Source organism: Squalius cephalus, assembly GCF_949319135.1.
Source record: "Squalius cephalus genome assembly, chromosome: 22".
Lineage (NCBI taxonomy): Eukaryota > Metazoa > Chordata > Actinopteri > Cypriniformes > Leuciscidae > Squalius > Squalius cephalus.
Genome location: NC_137143.1, coordinates 804,938 through 832,500, shown reverse-complemented (window position 1 = coordinate 832,500; position 27,563 = coordinate 804,938). Strand labels below are relative to the sequence as shown.

General features: G+C 40.8%; 3 protein-coding genes across 4 annotated transcripts in view; all 3 read left to right on the top strand.

Moving 5' to 3' along the window:
- Positions 1 to 4,708, top strand: part of isy1 (ISY1 splicing factor homolog) — a 24,355-nt gene extending 19,647 nt beyond the window's left edge. The window contains exons 9-12 of one of the 2 annotated variants that reach the window (XM_079857247.1): positions 1,353 to 1,474; positions 1,545 to 1,631; positions 3,591 to 3,840; positions 4,217 to 4,708. In XM_079857247.1, coding sequence (XP_079713373.1) covers positions 1,353 to 1,474; positions 1,545 to 1,631; positions 3,591 to 3,698 — 317 coding nt within the window. In that variant the 3' untranslated portion in view covers positions 3,699 to 3,840; positions 4,217 to 4,708. Of the gene's footprint in view, positions 1 to 1,352; positions 1,475 to 1,544; positions 1,632 to 3,590; positions 3,841 to 4,203 lie in introns of both variants that reach the window. The other variant, XM_079857248.1, reaches the window with a different exon arrangement.
- A 534-nt stretch (positions 4,709 to 5,242) lies between these two features.
- nuf2 (UF2 component of NDC80 kinetochore complex) overlaps positions 5,243 to 27,563 on the top strand; it is a 57,952-nt gene continuing 35,631 nt past the window's right edge. Inside the window, exons 1-5 of the mRNA XM_079857259.1 lie at positions 5,243 to 6,773; positions 11,496 to 11,699; positions 14,928 to 15,040; positions 16,189 to 16,282; positions 17,025 to 17,058. Coding sequence (XP_079713385.1) covers positions 6,678 to 6,773; positions 11,496 to 11,699; positions 14,928 to 15,040; positions 16,189 to 16,282; positions 17,025 to 17,058 — 541 coding nt within the window. The 5' untranslated portion in view covers positions 5,243 to 6,677. The remainder of the gene's footprint in view (positions 6,774 to 11,495; positions 11,700 to 14,927; positions 15,041 to 16,188; positions 16,283 to 17,024; positions 17,059 to 27,563) is intronic.
- On the top strand, positions 18,232 to 26,808 carry LOC307150262 (haloacid dehalogenase-like hydrolase domain-containing 5). The gene is made up of 3 exons (XM_079857255.1): positions 18,232 to 18,299; positions 23,354 to 23,542; positions 26,103 to 26,808. The coding sequence occupies exons 1-3, from the start codon at positions 18,262 to 18,264 to the stop codon at positions 26,491 to 26,493; spliced, it is 618 nt and encodes a 205-aa protein (XP_079713381.1). The 5' UTR covers positions 18,232 to 18,261; the 3' UTR covers positions 26,494 to 26,808.

Sequence of the window (27,563 nt, the reverse complement as noted above, 5' to 3'; positions counted from 1 at the left end):
GCAGGTTTGATGCGACTCATGAGAAGCGTAACGCGCACCGGACCGTCCAGTGACCTGAAGTCACATGACCACCGCATTCCAGCTCGACCTCGAGGCTGATTAAGATTAATGCATTGTTCACGTCAGCGTTATTTCTACAGTACAGAAGCGTTCAGAGCAGCTTCACAGGACATTACTGATGCAGACAGAGTTCAGTTCGATGTTAAAGGGGTGGTATAATGCCCTTTCACAAGATGTAAAATAAGTCTCTGATGTCCCCAGAGTGTGTGTGTGAAGTTTCAGCTCAAAATACCCCACAGATATTGTTATATTGCATGTTAAAATTGTTACTTTTTGAGGGTGAGCAAAAACGCGCTGTTTTTGTGTCTGTCCCTTTAAATGCAAATGAGCTGCTGCTCCCGGCACAGGGGGCGGAGCTTCAAGAGCTTGCGTTTTTTCTTTTGTGTGTGTGAGAGAGAGCAGCTCTGATTACCTCACACACACACACACGCAACATTTCAAAAACTTTTAGCCTTTTATGTTCAAACCGGAGTCAGACAATGATGGAGAGATTCCAGAAGAAGAGACAACATGTAGAAGCAACAGGACATTTCTGAACGGTTAGTTGATGAATTTATGCAGGTTATGTGTAGTTATCTTCTAGTCATTGATTAGCATATTCTGTCTTGATAATCTATAAATCGTGTTCCGGGGGCGGGGTTTATGTAAATTCTAGGGTTGGTGATGTCACTAACCCTGGAGGAATGTGGTGTAGTCTCTACCAGCCGTTTGTTGTAGATTTCTTTAAGAGCAAATATCTCCCTTTGCTTTGAACTTTGAGCGTTGTAACTTTGCAGATGTTGTTTATGCTCAAACAGCAACATTACACACTAAATCATAATCAACCAGCCCTTTAAGTGTAAATCCTGTGTTTCCGTCCCGCAGTCATAGCCGAATTCTGCTTATCGATTCCAATAAGGTAAAAAAAAAAAATCTTGGATGTTCACATTTAGTCTTAGTGCAAAACATTCAATTGTAACTGAATATCATGAGCAAAAATCTACAGGCTAAAGAACTCTTACACACAGAGCAAATAGCAGTCGCGACAACTAGAAACAACCGAACACAGATGCATCCGCTGTGGATGTGTGTGTAGCTCTGAGAACAGCGAGACGTCTCGCGCTTGAATTGTTTAAAGTCATATTGAAATGCTCACAAAGGAATCGAAATTTTAATTTTATGACAAATCCGATTCCAGACCTCAAGTATTTGATTTCCGATTCCCAACCCTAAGCTTCAACAGGACATTAATGATGCAAACAGAATTCAGTTAAACATGACGTGTGTGTAAACCGTGTGTGTGTCGTCCGCAGTGATCGCAGAGGCGGTGGAGAAGTGGAAAGCAGAGAGAGAGTCTCGATTATCAGCGGGAGGAGTGAAGGACACGGAGGAGGAGGAGGAGGAGGAGCACATCTACGCCGTCAGAGATGAAGAGGTGAACATCGTCTCTCTCCGAACCCTCTTTCCATCCGTGCAGACTCCCGTAACTCTCCTGTGTTTCACAGCAGTCCGATGATGAGGCGGGAGAACCGATGGAGGGAGAAGATGCGCAGTCGTTCTTCGCTCATGTTGCCGTTCCCTCGCAGAAAGAGGTTTGTTTAATAAGTAACGTTATTAAATGTTTGCATAAGCCACGTTTCCATTGTTGGAAACTTTTTCCTTCGTCAAAGCAGAGACCAGGAGACGTTGGGATCGCGTTCAAACCGAGGTTATTCTTTTATTGAGAACTTCGCTGTGCGTTGCTGCAGTTCGTCCAACAGTCTCATCTAAAGTAACTTTACCTTGCAATTTTATATACATTTTTAGCGGGAGGGATTTACATTGAGGTTTGAACAAAGCATGTAAATGAAGTATACAGGTCTAGGAACCCGCCCCAGACCCCAGAGTGTCACCACTCCTAATCCAATCAGCATAACCATTCAGCGTCTGGGGCTGGGGCTCCAAGAGCCATCAGAGACAAAAGGTTAGAGTCTCCGTGATCTGACTCCGTTAACTTACAGTGGAAAAACCGGCCTGGCAGGAAACTCAATAAGCATCATTTATACCTCAAATGCTAAAATCAGTATTCTTCACCGTGATGTTTATGTAAGGAAGCATAGATTCTTAAATTTGTTATTCCACCCCATCCACCTATTTTAATTGCATTTTAGGATATTGCATAAAAAATGCTGGATGGAAACACCAAGATCCACTTAAACTTTTTTTATCCAATAAGAAGATATGCGCATAGTGGAAGCATATTTACAAAATAAAACAGGCTGTGATTGGATAACTGGAGTAACCAGTGGACCAATGGCGTCGCAGCGTCTCTAATAATGAGTGTGTGTGATCTGAATGATCTGGTGTAACTCCCTCCAGAAGCGTCTCACACGAGTGTGTTCCCGAACACCAGAGAACACGACAGCGTTTACTGTGTTTCGTCTGACGCTCGACACACACTCGTTTATGATGGAGGGACAAGAGTCTGATTGCAGAAACACCTCGGGCCCTCTCTCGCACCCAGCGCAACTGACTTTGTACACTGCATGTGTCATTCCTATTTCTCACCCGCGCACAGCGGACTTTTCCCTCCACAGACGCACGTCGGTAAATTAGGGAATGAACTTGCGCTCCCGGGGGCGGTTCAGGGAAAGAGGCGGCGTGTTCCGGCGCAAACATTCCCTGGTGCTATTTTGCAGTTTCAGAAAACAATTCCTCCACTGACCAGGAGAAACCTCGTCTAAAGTCAGTGGCGCGTTATTCAGAGGCTATTTTAAGGGCGCATGCTTGGCCATAATGTAGCGTGTGCACAACACACACACACTTTGCTTCTCTCATCTACACAGATGCAGCAGTTTTCATTTTTGCAAATCATACATTATTACAAGGAAAAATATTCCACATGAGGGAAATCATTGTTGTGTCCATGAAGATGTGAAGAAATAGGCATAAATCTAGCTTACACATTTACCCAAATTATCATACGCCTGTTTAACCGAAGCTGATCTGGGTGTGTTTCTCCATCCCCAATGTCACTTCTCTGTGTTTTACGGCCCTGACGAGAACGTCGGTCTCCTCGGCTGTGAACCGCTCCTGGCAAATCCGCCGTTATAATAGCAATCCGCCATGGAACAAGCGCTCCTGCTCTTAAAGGGAATGTGAGAGGACACTCTGATTGGTTTATTTCACGTTACGCCCAAACCACACCTATGAGTAATGAAGCGACTTCAGACCAACACATTTTAGATTTGCGTCGGAGAGTCATTTATCCCGCCGGTATAATAGCAACAGCGCCCGAGACCCGCCCACAAAGTTACTTGCGTTTCAGATCGCTAAAATAGGGCCCATGGTGTTATTACTGATATTTTTAGCCAATTTCCCAAGAAAATACTATTTTATTTGGATGATTTGTTTGGAAATGCTGCTTTCTCACACGTTAAATTTGCATCTTTGCATGGAAACACAACTAATGATACTAAAACAACACTGATCGTGTTCCATGTTGTGTGAACATTTAATAAGATGTAAACAGTCCTGATGAAGTTGATGAATCCTGTTGTTGTGTATGTCAGATTGAGGAAGCCCTGGTGAGACGGAAGAAGATGGAGCTTCTGCAGAAATACGCCAGCGAGAGTCTGATGGCCCAGAGTGAAGAAGCCAAAACACTGCTGGGGTTATAGCGGATCTGATGATGAACAATCTCCCGCGCCGAGACCAGAGCCGGGGCTTTAAAGGAGGAGATCACCTCAGAATTTGATTTACTCTCCCCCACGTCATCCAAGATGCTCATGTCTTTCTTTCTTCAGTGGAAAAGAAATGAAGGTTTCTGAGGAAAACACTCCAGGATGTTCCTCCATATAGTGTCTTCAATGGGGTCCAACGGGTCGAAGGTCCAGATGTGAGTTTCAGTGCAGCTTCAAAGTCTCGACACGATCCAGCCGAGGAATAAGAGTCTCATCTAGACACACCAGCGGACATTTTATAACTAAATAAACATTTATATACTTTTAACCACTAATGCTGGTCTTGCACTCGCTGTGATGCGACACACATTACATAATCAGGGTGAAAGGTCAAGGTAAGACTCTTATTCCTCGGCTGGATCGAGTCGAGACTTTGAAGCTGCACTGAAACTCACATCTGGACCTTCGACCCGTTGGACCCCATTGAAGACACTATATGGAGGAACATCCTGGAGTGTTTTCCTCAGAAACCTTCATTTCTTTTCCACTGAAGAAAGAAAGACATGAACATCTTGGATGACATGGAGGAGAGTAAATCATCAGGACATTTTAATTCTGAAGTGAACTAATCCATTAAATTGATAACTGCCCGTTGTTTAATCACACCTGCTTCACATTAAACCAGTGTTCTGGTTATGGATTATAAACATCAAATGTGCTTGACTTCAGTGCGATGCTTATGTATGTCAGTATGATCCTTATGAACTGTACAGGTAACATTAAATCATTTAGGAATTTAATTATTAATCTGTTTCATCTGGACCATACTTTAGACATTAATGTCGTTACACGGTGATCATGTCAAAGGGTGTATTACATGCAAGGATAAACTTTCATCCATCCTTCATTTGTTCAACATGTTAAAGGACAAAAGTACAAAAATCTCTGTAAATATTTTGTATACTGTTCACTTTGCCTTCTTGGACAAGTAAACTTTTTTTTGTACCAAACTCTTTATACTATGAATATGCTTTGTGTGTAAATGTGTGGAGTATTAACTCACTGAAAACATTCATGCGTTACATTAAGAGTGTGTGATGAGAAACGGTTCGGTTCATGTGACCAGCCAGAGATGACCCGGTCACATGGTCAGGGCTCAATCTAATATCCTCTTCACCCACGATGCCCTGCTTCTGCAGTGGATGTAATGCAGGTCTTGTGTCTTTTTTATTATCTTATCTAGAGATTTTACATTTTTAAAGATTTACATTTAACTGGCTGTTATGACCAGGGTTGCTGTTTGTACATCTTTAGGCTATATAAACGAAATAAGACATTGTTAGTAATAGTAGTAGTAGTAATAACTCAACTGCGTGACACAGTTGGTCATGTGATGTTCATTAAGAGCTGCTTTTTCTGGAAGACTACTACATTTTAACGAGATTTCCCTGATCACTTCTGTGTAAAACGATTGGCTGAAATACTGAAGGCACATTTAAAGTAACTTGGAGGTAAAAAATGTCTTCACACAATTTATCAAACATTTTGCTGTTTTTATGAATGAAACAGAAATGGTAAAGTACAAACATTAAAGGTGCAGTAAGCGATTTCTGAGAAACGATGTTGATATTTAAAATCACCAGAACAAACACGCCCTTTACCCAGAAGACCACGCCCCCATCTCGTTAACCCCGCCCCCAAATCACATTTCCAGGTTTCTCAGAAGCAGAAGTCGTCATAGTTGGGTATAACTTTTGTAGTGTGAATGAGACAATACATTCAATATATATATTTTTGTTCACATTTGATCTAATACCAAAAGAAAAACTCCACGTTTTCACAAACTTTCAAAAAGAGGGACAAAATAGAGAGAGATTGATAATGGCAGTCAGAAGAGAGAAAGATGTCAACTTTACTGCAGCCTTACAGCACCCGTAACTAGTTTTTTATAATTGATGCAAAAGTAATATAATACAAAGTGTAGTGTTATAAATGTACATACATTTTTTAAAATGAAAATATAAAAAACTTTGCAGGATTCACGATGTTGATGACCGTTAAAACGCATCGCCGCAGTCTGTGAAAAGGGCCCATTCATGTACATGCTATATAACACAGGCTCCTCCCCCCTAATGTGTGTACACGCCCCTTACTGCTGATTGGCTGAGGAGTGTTTAGGTGCTCACTGCACCTTTAAAAAGCATCGTTCACATGCAACAAATGGAAACATTAATAAATCAAACTAAACCTTATCAATGAAATCATTACAAAAATGCTGTTTTAGTAAATTCTGAAATTAAAATTAACTAAGATTAATAAATGCTGAGGAAGTGCAGTTCATTATTAGTTCATGTTAACAAATTTAACTAATGAAACCTTACTGTAAAGTGTTACTGATTTCATGATAGCTAACACTTTCATGCATATAATACATACAATTTACAACATCAACAAAACTAAACATGAATTCCTCATAATTACCTTCTTGATCCTAAATCAAGCTAGCAGTAAGATAGAAGTCTAAATCTGAAGTAAATAATACGCAGTAATATTATCATAATTTCCCTATTTTCGTTTGATGTGTTATGCGTTATATTTGTATCAACATCTTTTCATAGAATGCCAAGGAAAGAAAAGATAAAAAGAACAAAAACTTTTTGTTCTTTTTTGGTCCTTCCGATGTTCCATGTTAGTGAGGGCATCTGAGAAGCATTTTTACTGCAGCTTCGTCGCGTCGCGTCGCGTTGCCGCTGCGCTGGACGGATGGGGGTGTCTGTCGCGTCGCGTCGCGCTCCCCCATTTGCCGGCGCGGAAGGATGTTTATTTCCTGAATCCTGAGTCTTTCGATGCCTCGCGCCTCCTCCTCTGTCGTCACTCCTCAGCGCTGATAAAGCCCGATGGAGGAACTGGAACCGGGCAGAACTCACTCACAGAACCGCGGAGGAACCGGCAGAACTCCCAGAACCGCGGATCGAGATGAAGGCCTTCGCCGCGCTGATGAGGCCGTCGAGCGGCGTGTGTTCGCGGCACGTGCGGCGCGTCGTGACGCCCGCGCGAGGACTGAGCAGCCAGGTAGTGTTTACATGCCTACATCATCCGATGTTTGCTCAACCGCTGGATCCATTGTGTGTGTGTGTGTGTGTGTGTGTGTGTGTGTGTGAATCCTCGTTTACTGTAATTTCCTCTCTTCACTGGGGTTGGAGTTATTGATCTGCAGATTCATCTTCACTGCTCAGTTTTCATCTTTTAAATCAGAGGAATTGTGATATTTTTTGATCCCTTGTTCAATTACAATTGAACCTTGTAGTTACAGTATAATAACAAACAATCAACCCTTGTTTGTTATTATAGTGTAACTACAAGGTTGGTGTAGTTCATTTTTGTTGTTTTGAGCAACGGGCAGCGGCAGTAAAAAAAACATTACGTATTTCTGATTATACAAAACATAGGGTAAAATTAATCTGGTCTGCTTTTATATTAGGGATTTAAGTAAAAAATAATTACTGGTATAGTTGATTGTTATTGAGGAGGACACGGTAACATTAGGGGTGATTATACATCATAGATGTCGTTAACATGCATTTTTTTTTTAATTTTACAATGTAAAAACATAAGTGCGATTAATTTAAATCTAAGTAGTAGTACATTCTAGTTGAAGACACTTCATACAAAGCGAGACTAATACTAATTATCATGTTATTAATAATTCTTAATGGTTTGTTATTGTTATTTATGCCATTATATTTATGCAAAGTTCTAAATGTTCGCATCATTGTTTTGTTTCCTTATTTCAGTTTTATTATAGTTTCATTAGCTTTTATTCTTATATTTTTAATCGTTTTTTTGTTGTAATTTCGTTATGTGCTTTTGTCATTTTATTCATTTTTAAAAATATATCTATTTTAAATATTTCTATTTAGGTTAAATCTATTTGAACTTTAACTTGTATTTATTTCCAGTTATTAATTTTAGTGCTTCAACTTAAACTTATTTCAGTTCAGCAACATTTCTAATCTTCATTTAGTTTGTTTTTCAACTAATATCTATATTTTATTATTATATTTGAGCTTTATTTCAGTTAAAAAGAAATGTTTGGTTACACTTTATTTTAAGGTGTCCTTGTTTCAGTTTAATAATATATTTAAGTACTGAGTAATATTCATTAAAGTCCCTCTGTAGTCAATCATTTATCCCTTAAAACTCATCTCTGATCACCAAAATTACATATTTAAACGTTTTTTTCCTTGAAAACAAAATGTCTTCATGCCTTAAAATATCTTGAATGTAACTCGACACCCTTGCCTCATGATCGGTTCTATGAATATGCAAATGAGCCCCGCCTCCACTCACTCACTCAGCTCAGAGATCCACTGGTTGACGATCACACGTTGATCTGATTGGTTACAAGGTAGTTTGTGACGTCAGAAACACCAGCGATTTCAAAGCGTGTTTTTGAGACTGTCTTTGGTTCACTGCAGTTTTAAGGAGGAAATACTCAGCAATGCTGTCGACTTATGAATTTACACATGCTGTGTCTTAAAGCAGATTAAAAACACCACATAGACACATAATCAACATTATAAGCTGGATTTACACCACAGGGGGACTTAAACAACACTTAAGTTTAAGTTAATGATAATAACCCTGACATAAATGGCTGTTATAAGTAGAGTAATTATTCAAACGAAAGACTTAATTTGCCTGTGATTGAGGTTTTGGGATTAAAATTGAAAATTAAAGTGTCGAAATGATTATGGTTTGATCTCTACTCTGACTGATGTGGATTTGCGTATAGTTGATATCATGTATAATACAGTTTAATAACAGCAGATGTACTCAGAAATGTTGAAATTAAGCACATTTATATTTTAATATTTAATAAATATTTGAAAATGGAAGATGTTTGCACTAGTGTTAAATCAACAGAATAGCTTGAGATTCTCTGAGTTCATCAGCATAAATCAGTGAAGTTCACTTCTGCGAGACCATGTGACCTGGACATGGGTCACATGGGTCAAGTTTCTGAAACTGAGATGTATACAACATCTGAAAGCTGAATAAATACATTTCCATTGATGTGTGGTTTGTTATGATAGGACAGTATTTAAATTTGTAAATCTGGAATCTGAGGGTGCAAAAAAATCAAAACATTGAGGAAATCTCCTTTAAAGTTGTTCATTTATGTTGGCGATTGTCCTGCATTCACTCACACAAATACATGTTTGATATATTTACAGTAGGAAATTAACAAAATATCTTCATGGAACATGATCTTTACTTAATATCCTCATGATTTTTGGCATAAAAGAATAATTTTGACCCATACAGTGTATTGTTGGCTATCCCCGTGTGTCATGTGACTGGTTCTGTGGTGCAGGGTCACAGATTATCATGACTCGGCGTCTCTGATCACACAGTGAAACCAAACCTCTTCCTCACACAGACTGAAGATGTGGGAATATCTGGTGATCTGTAGGGAACGTCGGGATTGTGCTGATAAACATCACGTCTCTTGATGAGACCTGCAGGAGTGATGGACGTGATGGAGGGTCTTCTCGAGAGAGACTCCCTGTGGGACTGTGATGTTTGAGTAAAGCAGAGGACTGTAATCCTCCAGTGAGCGTTACGAGCGTCCGTCGGGTCGAGTGTGACGCAGCGTCAGCCTCTTCTGGACGAGTTAATCTCTGAGGAGAGAGAGAGACATCTTAGAATGAGGCGATGCGAGTGTGTGTGTGTGTGTGTGTGCGCCACTAAAACTGGATTATGTCATCTTTATTCTGTCTATATCTTTATTCAAATGAAACATTAGGTAACACTAAATCAGTCCCTAACCCTATAGTAAGCTCATGTGGAGTCATGTGTGTGTGTGTAGTTCCACTGTAAGGCCAGCTTTAGATATAGTGTGACCAAACAGCCTTTCAGCGATGCGGTCGGTCATATTAGTGGAATATAGATTTTGATGTCATTTATGAAGCAGATCTCCCACAGGAATCACTCATTAGACAAGCAGACTTCTATTGGTCGACATGGCAGGTTTGCGCGACTAACTGGGAGATCCTTCGTCCTGACGTGAACTTTCAGAACACTTGAATTAAAATGAAACTCTGTTTACTGAAGGTTATGAACAGGATTACACAGAGACAGCACACACACACACATGGAGTCAGTCTCACTTCTAATCTCTCTCTTTTCTTTCTGCGTGTTCTCGCCCGCTATGCATTATGGGTAGACTTTTCTGAAAGCTGAACAACCTTGTAAATGACAAAACTGTTTCTGTTATTATTAAAGATAATTAATTAAACATTTCTATTCTAATTAATTCACAACAAAACAGATCACAATTCTGAACAGACAACTAAACTAATAACATGCAATTTACTAAAGGTTCTGACAAAATGTTAATTGCTGGAGTCTATTTAAAAATATTTAATTAATTAGATATTTAATTAACATGATTCAATGACTCACTCGTAAAGACTTCACTTGTTTCATTACTGGATGAATCAGCATTTTTGAACACATTTCTTGAATGAATGATTCAATGACAAATACATTTTAGTCACTTGTCTAAGGTGCATTTGAAGGCATTATAAGATATTATTTAAATTGGGCTGAAACGATGCACAAAACTCACAATTCGTTACTCTCCTCGATTTTCAGGTACAGTGGTGCGATTTTGAAACATTCAAGAGATTTGTTCAAAAACGCAGATTCATCCAGTTATGAAACAAGTGAAGTCTCTTATGAGCAGTGTTGGGGGTAACTCATTACAAGTAACTTGAGTTACGTAATAAGATTACTTTTTCAAGTAACTAGTAAAGTAATGCATTACTTTTTCAATTTTTAATAAAATATCTAAGTTACTTTTCCAAATAAGTAACGCTAGTTACTTTTTCACATTTATTGACTGACAGCTCTCCTGTCCCCATGTTGAGAGAAACAAAGTGAGGTGTGTGCGCTGTGTAAACATGATGGTTATTGTAGTTCTAGAGTAAATGTGAACTTACTCATCTCACTGCTCAAAATAAATAAAAACAGTAAAATGCAATCTCAGAATTTTACTCAACTTTTATAATTAACTATTAAATTAAACAAATATACTTTGTGAATTTAATCTCACTTTATTAATGTCTTTGCTGCTGACCTTCAATGATGTAATTCAACCATACTAATAAGCAAAAATTACTTTATAAGATTTAGAAATAAGAGTGTTGAACTTCCTTCTCCTGTATAGTATTGTTCTTTAATCCAGATCAGTAGCGCAGCTGAAAGGTTTGTTTGAGCGGCACCCTTTACTGTAAAAGCGTAAATATACATTTCCTTCAGCCTGAGGCTTATTCAGTTCACTTTTGGTGTGAAAGAGCCTTAACATTTGCCAAAAGTATAACTTTTTTGTTGGTCTTGTTAAAAAAACAAACAAGCAAGCCCAGCCCAGGTGAGAAGAAAAAGTAACGTAAAAGTAACGTAACACATTACTTTTCATAAAAAGTAACTAAGTAATGCAATTAGTTACTTTTTTGGGGAGTAACGCAATATTGTAATGCATTACTTTTAAAAGTAACTTTCCCCAACACTGCTTATGAGTGAGTCATTGAATCATTTATTCAAGAGATTCGTTCAAAAACACTGATTCATCCAGTAGTGAAACAAGCGAAGTCTTTACGAGTGAGTCATTGAATCATTCACTCAAGAAATTCATTCAAAAACACTGATTCATCCAGTAATGTGTGCTTTTCTTTAGGTCTGTTTTTGATGTTTTGCCCTCTGTTGTGGATCTCTGCCTCTCTCTAACAGTTGGAGCCAGGCTTCGGGTTGCTGTTTGACATCGATGGAGTCCTAGTGCGAGGGAAGACGCCCATCCCAGCGGCCAAGAGAGCCTTCCAGAAGCTTGTGGACGCCAAGGGACAGTTCCTGGTTCCCGTCGTCTTCGTCACGAATGCTGGAAACTGCTTACGGCAGAAGAAGGCAGATCAGCTGTCACACATCCTGGGTGTTCCCGTGAGTCCTGTTCTCTCGCAGCCTCCAGGAGATTTCTGAAATGCTCTCTGTATCACATTCATTCAGCTTGAAGAGATCAAATCATGAGAAATCTAAATAAACGTCAGCTTTCGACATACGAGAGCTTCATGCGCTGGGAGAATGTACACTTCTTTCCCCGGCTAAAGACATTCACACGGAAGTTTATTTTTAAAACTGTGCTTTTTAACAGTTCTATCGAAGCTTGTTTCCGTCACAGAATAAAACATTTTAAAAGATAATTACGACTTTTTACATCTCACAATTCTGACTTTATTTCTCGCAATTCTGACTTTATATCTCGCAATTCTGACTTTATTTCTTGCAATTCTGACTTTATTTCTTGCAATTCTGACTTTATATCTCGCAATTCTGACTTTATTTCTTGCAATTCTGACTTTATTTCTCGCAATTCTGACTTTATATCTCGCAATTCTGACTTTATTTCTTGCAATTCTGACTTTATATCTCGCAATTTTGGCTTTATTTCTCGCAATTCTGACTTTATATCTCACAATTCTGACTTTATTTCTCGCAATTCTGACTTTATATCTCACAATTCTGACTATATTTCTCACAATTCTGACTTTATTTCTCGCAATTCTGACTTTATTTCTCGCAATTCTGACTTTATTTGTTGCAATTCTGACTTTATATCTCGCAATTCTGACTTTATTTGTTGCAATTCTGACTTTATTTCTCGCAATTCTGACTTTATTTCTCGCAATTCTGACTTTATTTCTCAAAATTCTGACTTTATTTCTCGCAATTCTGACTTTATTTCTCGCAATTCTGACTTTATTTCTCGCAATTCTGGCTTTATTTCTCGCAATTCTGACTTTATTTCTCGCAATTCTGACTTTATTTCTCGCAATTCTGACTTTATATCTTGCAATTCTGACTTTAATTCTCGCAATTCTGACTTTATTTCTTGCAATTCTGACTTTAATTCTCGCAATTCTGACTTTATTTGTTGCAATTCTGACTTTATATCTCACAATTCTGACTTTATTTCTCGCAATTCTGACTTTATATCTCGCAATTCTGACCTTATATCTCACAATTCTGACTTTAATTCTCGCAATTCTGACTTTATTTGTTGCAATTCTGACTTTATATCTCACAATTCTGACTTTATTTCTCGCAATTCTGACTTTATTTCTTGCAATTCTGACTTTATATCTCGAAATTCTGACTTTATTTCTCGCAATTCTGACTTTATTTCTCGCAATTCTGACTTTATTTCTTGCAATTCTGACTTTATATCTCGAAATTCTGACTTTATTTCTCGCAATTCTGATTTTATTTCTCGCAATTCTGACCTTATTTCTTGCAATTCTGACTTTATTTCTCGAAATTCTGACTTTATTTCTCACAAGTCTGACTTTATTTCTCACAATTCTGACTTTATTTCTCGCAATTCTGACTTTATATCTCGAAATTCTGACTTTATTTCTTGCAATTCTGACTTTATATCTCGAAATTCTGACTTTATTTCTCGCAATTCTGACTTTATTTCTCGCAATTCTGACTTTATTTCTCGCAATTCTGGCTTTATTTCTCGCAATTCTGACTTTATATCTCACAATTCTGACTTTATTTCTCGCAATTCTGACTTTATTTCTCGCAATTCTGACTTTATATCTCGCAATTCTGACCTTATATCTCGAAATTCTGACTTTATTTCTCGCAATTCTGACTTTATATCTCGCAATTCTGACCTTATATCTCACAATTCTGACTTTATTTCTCGCAATTCTGATTTTATTTCTCGCAATTCTGACCTTATTTCTTGCAATTCTGACTTTATTTCTCGAAATTCTGACTTTATTTCTCACAAGTCTGACTTTATTTCTCACAATTCTGACTTTATTTCTCGCAATTCTGACTTTATATCTCGAAATTCTGACTTTATTTCTTGCAATTCTGACTTTATATCTCGAAATTCTGACTTTATTTCTCGCAATTCTGACTTTATTTCTCGCAATTCTGACTTTATTTCTCGCAATTCTGGCTTTATTTCTCGCAATTCTGACTTTATATCTCACAATTCTGACTTTATTTCTCGCAATTCTGACTTTATTTCTCGCAATTCTGACTTTATATCTCGCAATTCTGACTATATCTCGAAATTCTGACTTTATTTCTCGCAATTCTGACTTTATATCTCGCAATTCTGACCTTATATCTCACAATTCTGACTTTAATTCTCGCAATTCTGACTTTATTTCTCGCAATTCTGGCTTTATTTCTCGCAATTCTGATTTTATTTCTCGCAATTCTGACTTTATTTCTTGCAATTCTGACTTTATATCTCGAAATTCTGACTTTATTTCTCGCAATTCTGACTTTATTTCTCGCAATTCTGACTTTATTTCTCGCAATTCTGATTTTATTTCTCGCAATTCTGACCTTATTTCTTGCAATTCTGACTTTATATCTCGAAATTCTGACTTTATTTCTCGCAATTCTGACCTTATTTCTTGCAATTCTGACTTTATATCTCGAAATTCTGACTTTATATCTCGAAATTCTGACTTTATATCTCACAATTCTGACTTTATTTCTCGCAATTCTGACTTTATTTCTCGCAATTCTGGCTTTATTTCTCACAATTCTGACTTTATTTCTCACAAGTCTGACTTTATTTCTCACAATTCTGACTTTATTTCTCGCAATTCTGACTTTATTTCTCGCAATTCTGACTTTATTTCTCGCAATTGCGTGTTAGAAAGTCAGAATTACGAGATATAGGCTAAACACGCAATTCTGAGAAAAAAAGTTAAATCTCACAATTCTGACTTTATAAGACGCAATTGCAACTTTATATCATGCAATTCTGACTTTATATAAGATGTAAACTCGCAATTGTGAGAAAAAAGTTGCAATTATCTTTTATCTATTATTTTTTTATTCTGTGGCGGAAGTTTAAGTGAAGTGTTAAGGGTGTGTTCACACTCACACCCTCAGGGTTTTGTTACGGTGATCCTAAAGCTAAATACACTAGTCAACATCTGAAGTCATCAGAGTTGTCCTGAGACAAGAACGGTGTTGTTCAGAATTCCTGTGTGACTTTGATGAACGGTTTTGATCCACTTCAGATGTGGACTAGTGGACATGTTTTGTTGCATGAAGTGTTTGTGTGTGTGTGTGTGTGTGTGTGTGTGGATGATGACGGCTGATATGGATGTTAATCTGCTTGATTTATAGATTTCTCAGGACCAGGTCATGATGTCCCACAGTCCTCTGCGAATGTTCAAGAAGTTTCACGACAAGCATGTGCTGGTGTCAGGACAGGGCCCTGTGCTGGACATCGCCAAGAAGTATCCTTCAGTGTGTGTGTGTGTGTGTGTGTGTGATCCTCCTGTTCCTTCAGTGTGTGTGTGTGTGTGTGTGTGTGTGTGTGTGTGTGATCCTCCTGTTCCTTCAGTGTGTGTGTGTGTGTGTGTGTGTGTGTGTGTGTGTGTGTGTGTGATCCTCCTGTTCCTTCAGTGTGTGTGTGTGTGTGTGTGTGTGATCCTCCTGTTCCTTCAGTGTGTGTGTGTGTGTGTGTGTGTGTGTGTGTGTGTGATCCTCCTGTTCCTTCAGTGTGTGTGTGTGTGTGTGTGTGTGATCCTCCTGTTCCTTCAGTGTGTGTGTGTGTGTGTGTGTGTGTGTGTGTGTGTGATCCTCCTGTTCCTTCAGTGTGTGTGTGTGTGTGTGTGTGTGTGTGTGTGTGTGTGTGTGTGTGTGTGTGTGTGTGTTCCTCCTGTTCCTTTAGTGTGTGTGTGTGTGTGTGTGTGTGTGTGTGTTCCTCCTGTTCCTTCAGTGTGTGTGTGTGTGTGTGTGTGTGTGTGTGTGTGTGTGTGTGTGTGTGTTCCTCCTGTTCCTTCAGTGTGTGTGTGTGTGTGTGTGTGTGTGTGTGTGTGTGTGTGTGTGTGTGTGTGTGTGTGATCCTCCTGTTCCTTCAGTGTGTGTGTGTGTGTGTGTGTGTGTGTGTGTGTGATCCTCCTGTTCCTTCAGTGTGTGTGTGTGTGTGTGTGTGTGTGTGTGTTCCTCCTGTTCCTTTAGTGTGTGTGTGTGTGTGTGTGTGTGTGTGTGTGTGTTCCTCCTGTTCCTTCAGTGTGTGTGTGTGTGTGTGTGTGTGTGTGTGTGTGTTCCTCCTGTTCCTTCAGTGTGTGTGTGTGTGTGTGTGTGTGTGTGTGTGTGTGTGTTCCTCCTGTTCCTTCAGTGTGTGTGTGTGTGTGTGTGTGTGTGTGTGTGTTATCCTCCTCATCTCCATACGGCCTCGTGTGATTGTTGACCTGCAGATTTTAATTGAGTGCATATATACAGATGTGGCTTTTATTCCTCCTCGATGATGTGAGAGTATTTACAAGCGTAATCTGAGGAATGGGATTATCATAATCCCTCAAATCTCTTGTTGTTGTTTGCGGAGAGAAAAGGCTTTGGTCATAAAGCAGTGATGATGACTCCTTAACCTGTGGATCAGCGTGGGCTTCACTAACGTCGTCAGCATCGACATGTTGCGCGAGTCTTTCCCTCTGCTGGACATGGTGGATCACAACCGGCGGCCCAAACTCCCCGTGAGCCCAGTCACACACACACACACACACACACACACACACACACACACACACACACACACACACACACACACACATCACTCACTACACACACACACACACACCACTCACTACACACACTACACACACACACACACACGCACCACACACTACACACCACTCACTACACACACACACACACACACACACACACACACACACACACACACACACACACACACACACACCACTCACTACACACACACACACACACACACACACACACACACACACCACTCACTACACACACACACACACACACACACACACACACAAGCGTCTGAGAAACATTTGCTGCCATTATAATTCTCTACTTAATGAAACGCTGCATCATGAAATCTGAATCTGTCACAATTTGATTCAGTTTGATGCAATTCATAATTTAAAAAATGCTCAAGACTTTTTTTTTTGTGAAGAAATTAATACTTTTATTTACTTCAAATACTTTTAGGATGCATTCGATTGATCAAAAATGTTACAAAAATTCAAGAATAAATTACATTTGACTATATATTCACACAGAAACAGCTGTTTTACTGGAGCTCTGATCAGAAATGTTGTTTATGCACAAACAGAGACATTACACACTAACTAGAGTTAGAAAAGAGAAGTCATACTCAACTTGAGGGAGTTCAGATGGTTTGCACTTTTATAGTCTGGTGTTTTTCTGATGTGTCTAACTGATGATGTGCTGTTGTTTCAGTCCTCTCCTGTGGTGACCCTGCCCAGGGTCGAAGGTGAGATGTTCCTGCTCAAACACACACACACACACACACACACACACACTCTACTCAAAACACATTAATCATCAGGTTAAAGGATCGCTCTGTTTTATTCGCTCCTTCATATGTTTCTGGGTCAGTCGTTCTTCACAGTAGAAATGCTCATATTTCTGTGAATATTGTTGATGAGAGCGGTCTGGATGATCCTGAACTACACTAGCGCACAGGTTTGGGGTCAGTAAGACTAATCAAAAGTGACAGTGAAGACATTTATAATGTTACAAAAGATTCTATGTCAGATAAATGCTAAACTTTTGAACTTTCTATTCATCAAAGAATCCTGAAAAATAAAATGCATCAGTTTCCACAAAAATATGACATATTAGAGTGATTTCTGAAGGATCATGTGACACTGAAGACTGGAGTAATGATGATGAACATTCAGCTTTGATCACAGGAATAAATTACACTTTACTGTATATTCACATAGAGAACAGCTGATTTACACTATAATAATATTTCACTGTTTTTACTGTATTTTTGATCATATAAATGCAGCTTTGACTTAAAATCTTACCGACCCCAAACGTTTACACAGTGTGTGTACTTGACATGTATTTAGCTGGAACTTATATTATAAAAGAAAAACAAAGCAATGATGTAATATAATAAAATGAATAACAGTGTTGGCTTGTGTTGTGTGTGTCTGTGTGTGTGTGTGTGTGTGTGTGTGTGTGTGTGTGTGTGTGTGTGTGTGTGTGTGTGTGTGTGTGTGTGTGTGTGTGTGTGTGTGTGTGTGTGTGTGTGTGTGTGTGTGTGTGTGTAGCTGTGGTTCTGTTCGGCGAGCCGATCCGGTGGGAAACGAACTTACAGCTGATCGTCGACGTTCTTCTGACGAGTGGGAATCTGACCGGTTCATACGAGAGCCGGCACACACACACACACCTGCCACTGCTGGCCTGCAACATGGACCTGATGTGGATGGCAGAGGCGCACTCGCCCAGGTACACACACACACACACACACACACACACACACACACACACACACACACACACACACACACACACACACACACACACACACACACACCTGCCACTGCTGGCCTGCAACATGGACCTGATGTGGATGGCAGAGGCGCACTCGCCCAGGTACACACACACACACACACACACACACACACACACACACACACACCTGCCACTGCTGGCCTGCAACATGGACCTGATGTGGATGGCAGAGGCGCACTCGCCCAGGTACACACACACACACTTGTACATCTATCTTTATGAGGATATTCATTGACACAATGCAATCTCTAGCCGCTTACCCTAACCTTACCCATCACAACTGAGTGCCTAACCCGACCCCTGACCCTAAACCGACCCTTAACCTCATTATAACCTTATCCCTAAAACCAAGTCTTGACCCTCAAACAGCCTTTAAAGGCTCTCAGAGACTGAGGACCGGCCAACATGTCCTCACTCCAATTATCTAAAACTCAAACTGGTCCTCACAAAGATAGTTGTACAAGTACACACACACACACACACACACACACACACACAACACACACACACACTCACTCACTCTCTCACACACACACTCACACACCTGCCAGTTTAACACACTACTAACTAACTCAACCAGGCCCCGCCGCTTTATTCTGCGTATTGATTATTTACAGTTTTTTACAATCGCTATGACAATTTTTTCAATACTTTTAACAAATTTCCTAAACTCTTAACGCACCAACACACCTACAACACAATTGGCAAAACAGTTAATTTCATGCTCAAAATCACACATTGTAAACTAAACTCCAACACTAATTTTCAAAATACAATAATACACTAGCAACAATACACCATGTCTACCAAAACACTGCAAACATGTCTCAAAATCAAATAATTTTTCAAAACACTAACATATGTTCTCGTCCAACAGGAAGATTTAGTCAATCATAGCACAATGTCATAAAAACACTGACATCAGATGGAATTACAGAAACTGCATTATTTTAGATGTGTCAGGTCTGCCCTTATGCAACAGACAGTATAGTGTACTGATCATAGATTGTGTTTTGCACTGCAGTGTCTTTTGAAGCCTCTCTACATTTTTGTTTTGTTGGGTTTAGGTCTTTTGCTGCAGAAATTCAATAAAAAAGACCCATCTCAGATGCTTTATAGAGTGTACGGTTAATGAAAAAACGAAGACAGAGACAGAATTGCTGCAATAAAGACTTTATTTGCAAAAGGATATTACTGCAAGATAACAAAAATATGCAATATAGCTGCCATTTATTATGTGAAAATACAAAATATATGAACAGAAAAAGCACCAGAAGAATAAAAAAGAAAAAAACGAGTCATCTTCTAATCTGCCCGGTCTTCTGCATTTGGCCACATGTTCTCATCCACATCACACCTGATATCTTCTCTTGCAAGGCATCGTGGGAAGAATATTTTGGCATGCCTTATCCACCCCTGGCAGTGTTCAGCTGTGATGTCTTGGCATGCAGCATCCATTGCATCCAGGAGGGACATTTGGTCCTGTGGATGATGGTCAAAAACCTTCCATCTCTAGGATGAGAAAAACTCCTCAATGGGGTTGAGGAAAGGGGAGTAAGGAGCAAGGAAAAGGGACACCATCCTAGAATGGGCGTCAAACCATGCTGTGACTGCACGGGAATGGTGGAATGCCACATTGTCCCATGTGATCACGTATATTGGCAAGTGGTCTCTCACCTGTCCCCTTTCTACCTCTGGCACAAGTCTTTCGTGCAGGTCTTCTAAAAACAGGAGAAGGCGGTTGGTGTTGTAGGGGCCAATCTCACATTTATGCAGGAGTGCACCATCGTTGGAGGTTGCGGCGCACATGGTGATGTTGGCTCCTCTCTGGCCCGGCACAGTAACTGTGGCCCTTTGGCCAATTATGTTTCTTCCGCGCCGACGCCTTTTCGCTAAGTTAAAGCCAGCCTCATCAATGTAGATCATTACATGTGGGACTTGATTGGCCTCCAACTCCATTACTCTCTGAAAGTAATCAGACACAGTGTATGTAAATGCTTTGCTGTATATCTACTGTATGTCCTAATGTACTCCAAGTTTATAGAGTAGTTTACTGCAAAACACACAATGTATAATACAGTAATGACTGTATTGCATAACCTTACCTGGACGTATTGGTGACGGAGTTCTTTGATGCGCTCACCGTTCCTTTCAAAAGGAACTTTATATAAATGTTTCATTTCTACTCTGTGTTTAGCTAGAGTCCGAGAAATGGATGGTGTGCTGATTGCTGCAATGTTCCTAAAGACAAGGTTGTCCTCTACAACTCTGGACTGAATGTCCTTCAGTTAAATTTCATTGTCAGCAATCACCATGTTGACAATAGCAAGTTCCTGTTCTTCATTCAGGAGCTTTCCTCTGCCCCCTGAGGGAGGTAGACATTGAATCCTTAGAGGGACAAAATACAGTTACATTTTAGAGACCGGAGGCACACAGTCACTGTAATACATGGTAAAATTATTTACACTTTGCAGTAGGAGAAGCAATATCCTACCTGTTTGTTTCTCTAAAAATCCGAACAATTGATGCCACCGTGTCCCGGCTGAGATTTGGCTGTACTCGTTCACCAGCCTTTATGGTTTATGACATGGTCTATTATAGTAGCTCTTATTTCATTAGTTACCCTAGCTCTGGCCCTTCTTTGAGCACCACCATGCATTCTAACTCCTCTCCCTCGCCCCACTCCTCTCCCTTGCCCTTGTCCTACTCCTCTCCCTTGCCCTTGTCCTTGTCCCACTCATCTCCCTTGCCCTTGTCCCACTCCTCTCCCTTGCCCTTGCCCTTGTCCTACTCCTCTCCCTTGCCCTTGTCCTACTCCTCTCCCTTGCCCTTGTCCTACTCCTCTCCCTTGCCCTTGTCCTTGTCCCACTCCTCTCCCTTGCCCTTGCCCTTGTCCTACTCCTCTCCCTTGCCCTTGTCCTACTCCTCTCCCTTGCCCTTGTCCTTGTCCCACTCCTCTCCCTTGCCCTTGTCCCACTCCTCTCCCTTGCCCTTGTCCTACTCCTCTCCCTTGCCCTTGTCCTCATCCCACTCCTCTCCCTTGCCCTCATCCCACTCCTCTCCCTTGCCCTTGTCCTTGCCCTTGTCCCACTCCTCTCCCTTGTCCTTGTTCCACTCCTCTCCCTTGCCCTTGTCCTCATCCCACTCCTCTCCCTTGTCCTTGTCCCACTCCTCTCCCTTGCCCTTGTCCCACTCCTCTCCCTTGCCCTTGTCCTTGTCCCACTCCTCTCCCTTGCCCTTGTCCCACTCCTCTCCCTTGCCCTTGTCCTTGTCCCACTCCTCTCCCTTGCCCTTGTCCCACTCCTCTCCCTTGCCCTTGTCCTCATCCCACTCCTCTCCCTTGCCCTTGTCCCACTCCTCTCCCTTGCCCTTGTCCCACTCCTCTCCCTCTCCCTTGTCCTTGTCCCACTCCTCTCCCTTGCCCTTGTCCTCATCCCACTCCTCTCCCTTGCCCTTGTCCCACTCCTCTCCCTTGCCCTTGTCCTACTCCTCTCCCTTGCCCTTGTCCCACTCATCTCCCTTGCCCTTGTCCTTGTCCCACTCCTCTCCCTTGCCCTTGCCCTTGTCCTACTCCTCTCCCTTGCCCTTGCCCTTGTCCTACTCCTCTCCCTTGCCCTTGTCCTTGTCCCACTCCTCTCCCTTGCCCTTGTCCCACTCCTCTCCCTTGCCCTTGTCCCACTCCTCTCCCTTGCCCTTGTCCTTGTCCCACTCCTCTCCCTTGCCCTTGTCCCACTCCTCTCCCTTGCCCTTGTCCTCATCCCACTCCTCTCCCTTGCCCTTGTCCCACTCCTCTCCCTTGCCCTTGTCCCACTCCTCTCCCTTGCCCTTGTCCTTGTCCCACTCCTCTCCCTTGCCCTTGTCCTCATCCCACTCCTCTCCCTTGCCCTTGTCCTTGCCCTTGTCCCACTCCTCTCCCTTGCCCTTGTCCTTGTTCCACTCCTCTCCCTTGCCCTTGTCCTCATCCCACTCCTCTCCCTTGTCCTTGTCCCACTCCTCTCCCTTGCCCTTGTCCCACTCCTCTCCCTTGCCCTTGTCCTTGTCCCACTCCTCTCCCTTGCCCCACTCCTCTCCCTTGCCCTTGTCCTTGTCCCACTCCTCTCCCTTGCCCTTGTCCCACTCCTCTCCCTTGCCCTTGTCCTCATCCCACTCCTCTCCCTTGCCCTTGTCCCACTCCTCTCCCTTGCCCTTGTCCCACTCCTCTCCCTTGCCCTTGTCCCACTCCTCTCCCTTGCCCTTGTCCCACTCCTCTCCCTTGCCCATGTCCCACTCCTCTCCCTTGCCCTTGTCCCACTCCTCTCCCTTGTCCTGGTACACTTCTTCCTCTACCTAGTACAGACATTTTTCTTTCCTTCTTTTGTTGCTCTATATTGTTCCCTTTCCACAAAAGATCAGCCCAAAAGGTCCTCTTTTATATCATATGGTCATGCGATTGAAAGAACCTCAACACCTGAGTGTGTTTCCTAGATGGGAATCAGCTGTGATTTATATATTTGCATAATTCAATCAGCTGTTTCTCAGTAACAATAGAATAAAATACAGGGGATATATTTGTGTTTCAATTCACAATATAAACAGTTGTTTACCTTGACTTTAGCCTGTAAGGTTAGGTTTAGAACATGGTGTTATCTGTTCTGACATACAGTGTTAAAGCATTGGTAAATTTGTGTTAATTGTATGCATTGTGTGTTAAAGCAACAAGAAATGTGTTAATAGTATAGTTTACACAGACGGATGTAGTGCTAACTGTGTTAAGAGTTTTGGAAAATTGTTAAAAACGTAAAAAATTGTAAAAAAATTGTTAAACGGGCGGCAGTGGCTCAGTGGTTCATGTAGATTGTCTACAAACCGAAAGGTTGGTGGTTCAATCCCCGGTTCCACCTGACCAAGTGTCGAGGTGTCCATGAGCAAGACACCTAACCCCAGCTGCTCCCGACGAGCTGGATGGCGCCTTGCATGGCTGACACCGCCGTCGGTGTGTGAATGAGTGAGTGAATGGGTGAATGTGAGGCTATGTAAAGCGCTTTGGTGGCCATAGGTCTGTGAAAGCGCTATATAAATGCAGTCCATTTACCATTTAAAAGTATTGAAAAACTGATACAGAGGATAACTGGACCTTTTTCATGATCACACAGCAACATTACACACTAAACACAGATGAAGAAAAGCAGAATATGTGATCTTAAACAGACAGCAGTGAGTGTGTGAGTCTGGCCATTAATAAACGAGATTCCCGTCCACAGGTTCGGTCACGGCACGTTCATGGTGTGTCTGGAGAGCATCTATAAGAAGATCACGGGTCAGGATCTGAAGTACGAGGCCCTGATGGGGAAGCCCAGTGAACTGACCTATCACTACGCAGAGTTCCTCATCAGAGAGCAGGCGTCCGAGCGAGGCTGGAGGCAGCCAATCACATCGCTGTATGCAGTCGGGTGAGTGACACACGCTCCAGTTACATTCAAGCTGTTGAAGGAATGAAAAATAGTTTTGAAGGAAAAAACTTTTAAATATGTCATATGTCAGTACAGGGAACTTTGATTTCTAACTTAAACTCTCATGAATCTGGAATGCTTTGCAGACTTTAGTTTAAGTTCAACCAAAGTTAACTGTTGTTAAATGTTGATCAATTTAAAGACTTACATTGACAAATAAATAAATAAATAATAGTTTAAGCTTTTCCTGCGCCCCAGAACGCTCCAGTTTAGGTCATGGGACAGACGTATAGTCGCAAGTTGAGAGGTTGATATTTATATAATAAAATACTCAGTTAAAATGCTAAACAAAAGTTAAATAAAAAATTGTTCTCTCTAGAACCACTTTGTTGGATCATTTAGAATTTAGGCAATGTTTTAAAATTTACTCTTCAACTTATAGAAAATAAGTTGTAACCACTCAAAGAGTGGCTCAAATAAATAAAACCATGTGACAATATTTCTATAAGAGGTTTTGGCTCTTTGTATTCACAGAGAGCCGACAGAAGTTTCCAGGAGCCGTGTTTAAGAGGCCTATATACAGTATGCAGTGAGACATAAAATATATACATGTATTCATCAAGCATAATAAACATCTTGATGGGTTTTCTGAACCGCGGCGTTAAACCCCAGATCTGTGAGCGTACAGGAGCTGTGGTTGCTCAGTCCGTAACCGCTTCGGGACGCACCAAAAACAGGGACACACGAGAAAGACAAAATAGAATGCAAAATTAATTAACAAAAGAGAACTATGCAGAAAAAACACATGTACAAGGTGACAGTGAACAAATTCATAATCCGTGCACACTTTCACAATCGTTGTAATATTCAGTTCCTGTGAACAACTGTAAATACTGTTCCAGTCGGTGAAGTTACACAACAATATGCGTATTGCACAACAATAATATTTGGATGTAATATTCAGTTCCAGTTAAAGGAGTATACACAGGTGATGTGTAATACACAGGTGATGTGTAATGCTCAGGTGATGTGTAATAGGTGATGTGTAATGCTCAGGTGATGTGTAATACTTAGGTGATGTGTAATAGGTGATGTGTAATACTCAGGTGATGTGTAATAGGTGATGTGTAATACTCAGGTGATGTGTAACAGGTGATGTGTAATACACAGGTGATGTGTAATAGGTGATGTGTAATACACAGGTGATGTGTAATATCCAGTACAGTAAACTCCACCTGCTGGAACGGTTTCTTACAGTAACTCAATATTACACCACATCACCTGTTCAGTTTTGCAAACTGTACTCACAGATTTGTGGATCATCCCTTATTTTAGAAATCTGTTTTTCTGTATATTGATTTATTGTGTATTGTTAAGATGAATACAACTGTCTTAACCGAAGTTTCCTATGATGTGGCGATGGGGAGTGTGATGTAGAGATGATCTGAGACCGCCCCCATATATGAGATCTAATGTTGTTAGTGTGGAGAATTTTCACGTGTATTTAAATGCATAGATCCGGCGGTTCTGGTGTGTATTATAATGGTCCAGTGCAGAACCTTTGGTGTCAAGGGTTCTGGGTTCTAATCCGCTCTGAGGAGTGTAGGGTTTTATCCTCATCAAAACCGATTGTGTTTATCAGTGGTTGTATATCAGGCAGGGACACGTTTGTGTGCGTTTCGTTTTGTTTTGTGATTTCACCAGAACGAACAGAGTCTCCGCAACGGATTGAAGCGCGCGTCCGAGTGAAGACTGTGCGCGAGCCACAAGAGAACACCGTGTCCGCGGCGATCAACGCACACTTTCATCACTTTATTTCAAAAACAACACATTTCAGCGCTAGATCGCCTCTTATATAACTAATGAACGACATGAATGCTCTGCTAGTCACAGCCCCTCGCACTCGGACCACAGTGGAGGAAAAGGTTGAGAACCGCTGCTCTAAAGCATTCAAGCTTTACCACAGTTTCATTTGGAAAATAATTATAATTTGGCTTAATTTGGAAATTTTATTTTCAGGTCTATGCTCAAAAAGTGAATAAATGGATTATAAATACAGCCTAAATATAATTTTGCTACCATAAAATCCCCTAAAAATACAAAATATTAAATCAAAAAACTAAAATATAGTACATTCATTTAATTGAAATAATAAATACAAAAAAGACCGACACGCTGTTGAAGAGCAGCAGAGGGTTAAAGCATTCATGAACCGTGCTGTTGTTAACCCTCTAAATGCCTTTAGGGACAAACCTGACATCTGGCATTATCAGGACACACACATATTCCCCACTGCATTATTATACATCATATTCAACATTATATACAGTAGTTTAATATAGTTCTGACACTAAAACTCTGTAAACTTGATTTCTTCTCACACAGATATTTTCATTTTGGGTGAACTATCCACAACACATATTGATGCATTTTTGTATTGCGATATATATTGTGACACAATATATTAATAATTATAATAATAATGAAACCATAATTTCATTGAAATAATAAAATGTGACGCGTGAAGAATTAATGAACCGTGTTGTCGTTAACCCTTTAGGGACAACCTGATGACTGACATCTACGGTGCCAATCTCTACAACCGGTACCTGGAGGAGCGTGTGGCGCGCAAGAGCCGAGCCGTGGCCAACGTGGGATCGGGATCGGGAACCATCCCTCGGGACTCGGACTCGGAGAGTAACGGCTGGGAGAGTGAGCTCGCGTCACCATCCGCAACCTCCTGCAAGTCCATCCTGGTGTGCACAGGTGTGTATAACCCTCACCTGGAGCTCCCCAGGGACGCCGGCCGGAGCGTCACGGAGACGGTGTTCCACGGGCACAGGGACTTCTGCTTCGACCCGGCGCTGGTGGAGCCCGAGAGCATCGTGTCCGACGTGGACGCCGCGGTGCAGCTCATCTTCCAGATGGAGGAGTTCGGGAGCGAGCGCTAGACATCAGGAGAGCACATGCGAGCCGACAGATCTGAGCTCCACTGATCCCGGTTTAACTGTAACGCTCTCAAAAACACGGCTATTGATATCCAGAGTCCACATCCTCTACCTTTATAACAAGCACAAGTGGGAAAACAGCAGCGATCCGCCAGATCTGAGCATCTCTGGTCTCAGTTTAACCGTCCGTGTTTGAGTGTCAGACTTCATCCGCCGCGATCAGAGTCGGGAAACACACCGCTCTCGCTCTACACACACATCTGATCAACTGCGAGGCATTGAAGCATGCAAGAAATAAACAAATAAATTAAATAAAAAGGTTATTGCGACTTTTTATCTCACAACTCTCAGAAAAAAGGCAGAATTGTGAGAGAAAAAGTCTTAATTTTGTTTGTTGGTGTGAACAAACTTCCATAGCACAGCTGTTTTAGAGAGAGCATTAGTATTCTGTTATTTCCCACAGTTCAGTGTTAAATCAGAGCACAGTAACTCAAGCTTTTACCGTCACACGCCATTTTCGTGGAATTGTCTGTGTAATACTTTATATTAAATCAATATGTTCTGTATTGTCATCTTCATTGTGCCAGTTTTAGTAATTGTTACATACTCCATTCTTTATATACACACACACACGCACATACATATATGTATTATATATTTACTGGTTACTGTTACATTGTAACATTCTGGTGAGATTTGCACTGAGACGAAACATCCTTGTAGAAAATAAAAGCCATTTACTTGAACGTTTGTTTTTTAATTTTTAGCTTTGCGCCTCAAATACACAGTTAAACAACTGTTCAGAAGTATTATAATGCATCCTGGTAGTTTATTAAAGGTTGACAAATACTTGCATTTTTGTCACTTGTAAATAAATGTGTACTATGAACTTTAAGGTCGATTTTTTGGTTTGTTTTTACATACGTGACCATTCTAATTTTTTCCACATTATTTTAATGTCATTAAACAGTTTAACAAAAATCATAATTCTCTGGTACATTCTTAAAGTCTTACATATACACAAGATATGCTGTGATAGTTTTATTGATAAAATAATATAACAAATTTTCACC

Excerpts from the sequence above, each read along its gene's own strand:
- LOC307150262 (XM_079857255.1), top strand. The coding sequence starts at position 18,262 with ATGGACCTGATGTGGATGGCAGAGGCGCACTCGCCCAG. Across the intron at positions 18,300-23,353 it reads GCAGAGGCGCACTCGCCCAG|GTTCGGTCACGGCACGTTCA; the intron begins GTACACACACAC and ends TCCCGTCCACAG. Across the intron at positions 23,543-26,102 it reads ACATCGCTGTATGCAGTCGG|GGACAACCTGATGACTGACA; the intron begins GTGAGTGACACA and ends TTAACCCTTTAG.